At 59.1% G+C, this 320-nt stretch overlaps 1 protein-coding gene across 1 annotated transcript in view; it reads left to right on the forward strand.

The window, feature by feature from the left end:
- Window position 1: 1 nt before the first annotated feature.
- Window positions 2-320, forward strand: part of RAB33A (RAB33A, member RAS oncogene family) — a gene marked incomplete at its 5' end in the record, with an annotated part of 9,736 nt that continues 9,417 nt past the window's right edge. The window contains one exon of the mRNA XM_010834342.1: window positions 2-205. Within this exon, the coding sequence (XP_010832644.1) occupies window positions 2-205 (204 nt within the window). The remainder of the gene's footprint in view (window positions 206-320) is intronic.

Below are 320 nucleotides of genomic sequence, written 5' to 3' on the forward strand. Positions count from 1 at the left end.
CCTGGCCTCCCTGGAGCTGGACTCGTCGCTGGACCAGTACGTGCAGATTCGCATCTTCAAAATCATCGTGATCGGGGACTCCAACGTGGGCAAGACCTGCCTGACCTTCCGCTTCTGCGGGGGTACCTTCCCGGACAAGACTGAAGCCACCATCGGCGTTGACTTCAGGGAGAAGACGGTGGAAATCGAGGGCGAGAAGATCAAGGTGATTCGGACGGTCAGGTCCAGAAAGGGAGGGATCTGGGAGGGGGTCTTGCCAGAGGTATCTCGTGGTTGTAAATGTCCGGCGTGTGGCCGTGTCGCCGCTTGCTGAGCCTAAG

Source organism: Bison bison, unplaced genomic scaffold (genome assembly GCF_000754665.1).
Source record: "Bison bison bison isolate TAMUID 2011002044 unplaced genomic scaffold, Bison_UMD1.0 scf7180017845410, whole genome shotgun sequence".
Taxonomy (NCBI): domain Eukaryota; kingdom Metazoa; phylum Chordata; class Mammalia; order Artiodactyla; family Bovidae; genus Bison; species Bison bison.